This window comes from Egretta garzetta, unplaced genomic scaffold (assembly GCF_000687185.1).
Source record: "Egretta garzetta isolate BGI_Z169 unplaced genomic scaffold, ASM68718v1 scaffold372, whole genome shotgun sequence".
Lineage (NCBI taxonomy): Eukaryota > Metazoa > Chordata > Aves > Pelecaniformes > Ardeidae > Egretta > Egretta garzetta.
This window is the reverse complement of record NW_009258889.1, coordinates 328,646-330,689: the sequence shown is the minus strand read 5'-3', so window position 1 is coordinate 330,689 and position 2,044 is coordinate 328,646. Positions and strand designations below refer to the sequence as shown.

Genomic DNA, 2,044 nt, shown 5'->3' with positions numbered 1-2,044 from the left:
CCGGCCGTCAGGACACCGTGTCCCCCCCCCTCCGACGCACACGGTGGGGGGTTAGGCACCCCCAAAAGCCCCCTGCTGCCGTCCCCCTCGGTCCCCCCCTTACCTGAACGATGGTGTCCAGGTTTTGCCGGGATGTGGAGACTGTGTTGATGACCGAGGATGGGCCCATGGTGACCACGGTGACGTGATGGGAGGGAGGCGGCGCTGGAACGATCACGGTGGGGTGGTGGGTGGGCGCTGGGGGAACGTGTGATGGCAGGAGCTGGGGAGAGAAGCAAAAACACCCCCCCCGGTCAGCAGGGACCTGGGCATGGCGGCGATGGGACGAGCACGACGCTTGTTTGTGGAGCCCAAACTCCTTTGAGAGCCCATAAAAGCGGAAGTGGCAGCTCAGCTGCTCCAGTTCAGCCGTCCCGGGCAGAGGCGAGAGGATGCCAGCTGAAAGCTGCCGTCACCTGAGCTTCGGCAGAGCGGAATGCGAAGGATTCCCTGTCTCCCGATGGGGGAAAGATTTGGGCTTATAAGTCAGGAGAGGCAAGCGCCAGCCCTCCCATCGCTCCAACCTGCGCAGCTGGGAACCCGCCGCACCCCTCGGAGACCCTCGTTAAAAGAGCGGATGGGAAGATCCGCCCTTGCAGGAGGCTACGGAGAGTTCACCTAAAAATAGGCTGAACTTCCCCAGGAGGCAGCCGGCGGGGATCCTGCAGGCTCCGCAGAAGCCAAAGGAGGGAGGAAGCTGGTTTTTCTCCCTCCCTTTGAAGCTCCCCAGGCCGACGTCCCCCTGGGCTGAGCTCGAGGGTGGCAGCGAGCAAGGACCGGGTGCCAGCACCGCGCTCCCCTCCTCACTGCACCATGCTGGTGCAAGGCTCCCCCCGCCGCTGGCAAAGCCGACGGTGCCAAAGGAAAAAGGCTGAAGGCTCCCGTCCCCACGTCTCCCTGGCAGCACCACCTGCCAGCTCACCCGCTCCCCTTCCCAGCCCGGCGGGTGGCAGGGAGCAGTTTGGGGGTCCCCAAAACTCAGCGGGAGTCACCCAGTGAGAGGTGAATCCCCAAGGATGGGGTCAGCCTCCACGCCGCTGCAAACCACCCGCTCCGGCATGGGAAGCGTGACCTGCATCAGCCGCTGGCGTTGTGACCACTGGTGTCGCCCGTGGAGGGGAGAGACGCCTGTTCATCACCCAAGGGTGAGGAAAGGTGCCCGGTGGGAGCTGGAGCTGCTCTCCACCCGTGCCCGGTGGGAAGAGCCTAGTGGGGAGGGACACGGTGCCACGGGGGGCAAGTCAGAGGTGGCCGCACCCAGCACCTCCCGGCACAGCCTTGGCAAACCACGGGGAATCCCCCCTGCCTGCCAGAAGGTGACCTTCCACGTACAAAGCCTGGGGCACGGAGCCACTTGGAAGCCACCGCTGCACGGTCCAAGCCATGATCCCGCCCCACAACATGTGGGGTGCCCATTAGCGCAGCCCCCCAAGCTGGGAGGGGGGCAGGGGCGGGCCATGCACTGACAGTTTCCCAGTTCCCCAAGGGCGAGAGCGTTGCTGGGACGCCGCTGTCCATCCCAGCCAGCCCTGAAGGACGGGAGGTGCCAAGCACATCGCTGAACTGCCCCAACACCCCATATTTCACACCCGTGCGCCCGACCGCGCCGCTTGGGGGTGGAAGGCCGCTGGGGGGTCCCCACGGGTGGGTTACGGCCAGGGTGGGCTGGGGCGGTGTCCACGCACTCACCTGGGTTCGGATCTGCTGCTCGCGCTCTAGCTTCTCCTGGTGCAGCAACCTCACCTGTTCCTGCTGCTGCTGGAGCTGCACTTGCTGAGCGATCACCTTCAGCTTCTCGGGGTACATGTGGGCCTCCAGGGAGCGAACCTGCCGGCCAAGAGAGCCCCGACATCGGTGGGGAGCCCAGCCTGCTCCTGGCACGGCACCCCCTGATCCCCGCTGGGCAGGGTCCCCAGGGGGTGGACACAGCAGGGGCGGGGAGCCCACGGCCAAGCGCGGTGGCCAGAGCAGATGGCCCGTTACGCGGCAGCGGTGCCGGCATCCC

The 2,044-nt window shown here is 66.3% G+C and overlaps 1 protein-coding gene across 1 annotated transcript in view; it reads right to left on the bottom strand.

Annotated features, from left to right (window-relative positions):
- Nucleotides 1–2,044, bottom strand: part of TFAP4 (transcription factor AP-4) — a 10,066-nt gene that overhangs the window by 5,491 nt on the left and 2,531 nt on the right. The window contains exons 5-6 of the mRNA XM_035889688.1: nt 1,729–1,870; nt 104–262 (exon numbers count right to left, since the gene is read on the bottom strand). Of these exons, the coding sequence (XP_035745581.1) occupies nt 104–262; nt 1,729–1,870 (301 nt within the window). The remainder of the gene's footprint in view (nt 1–103; nt 263–1,728; nt 1,871–2,044) is intronic.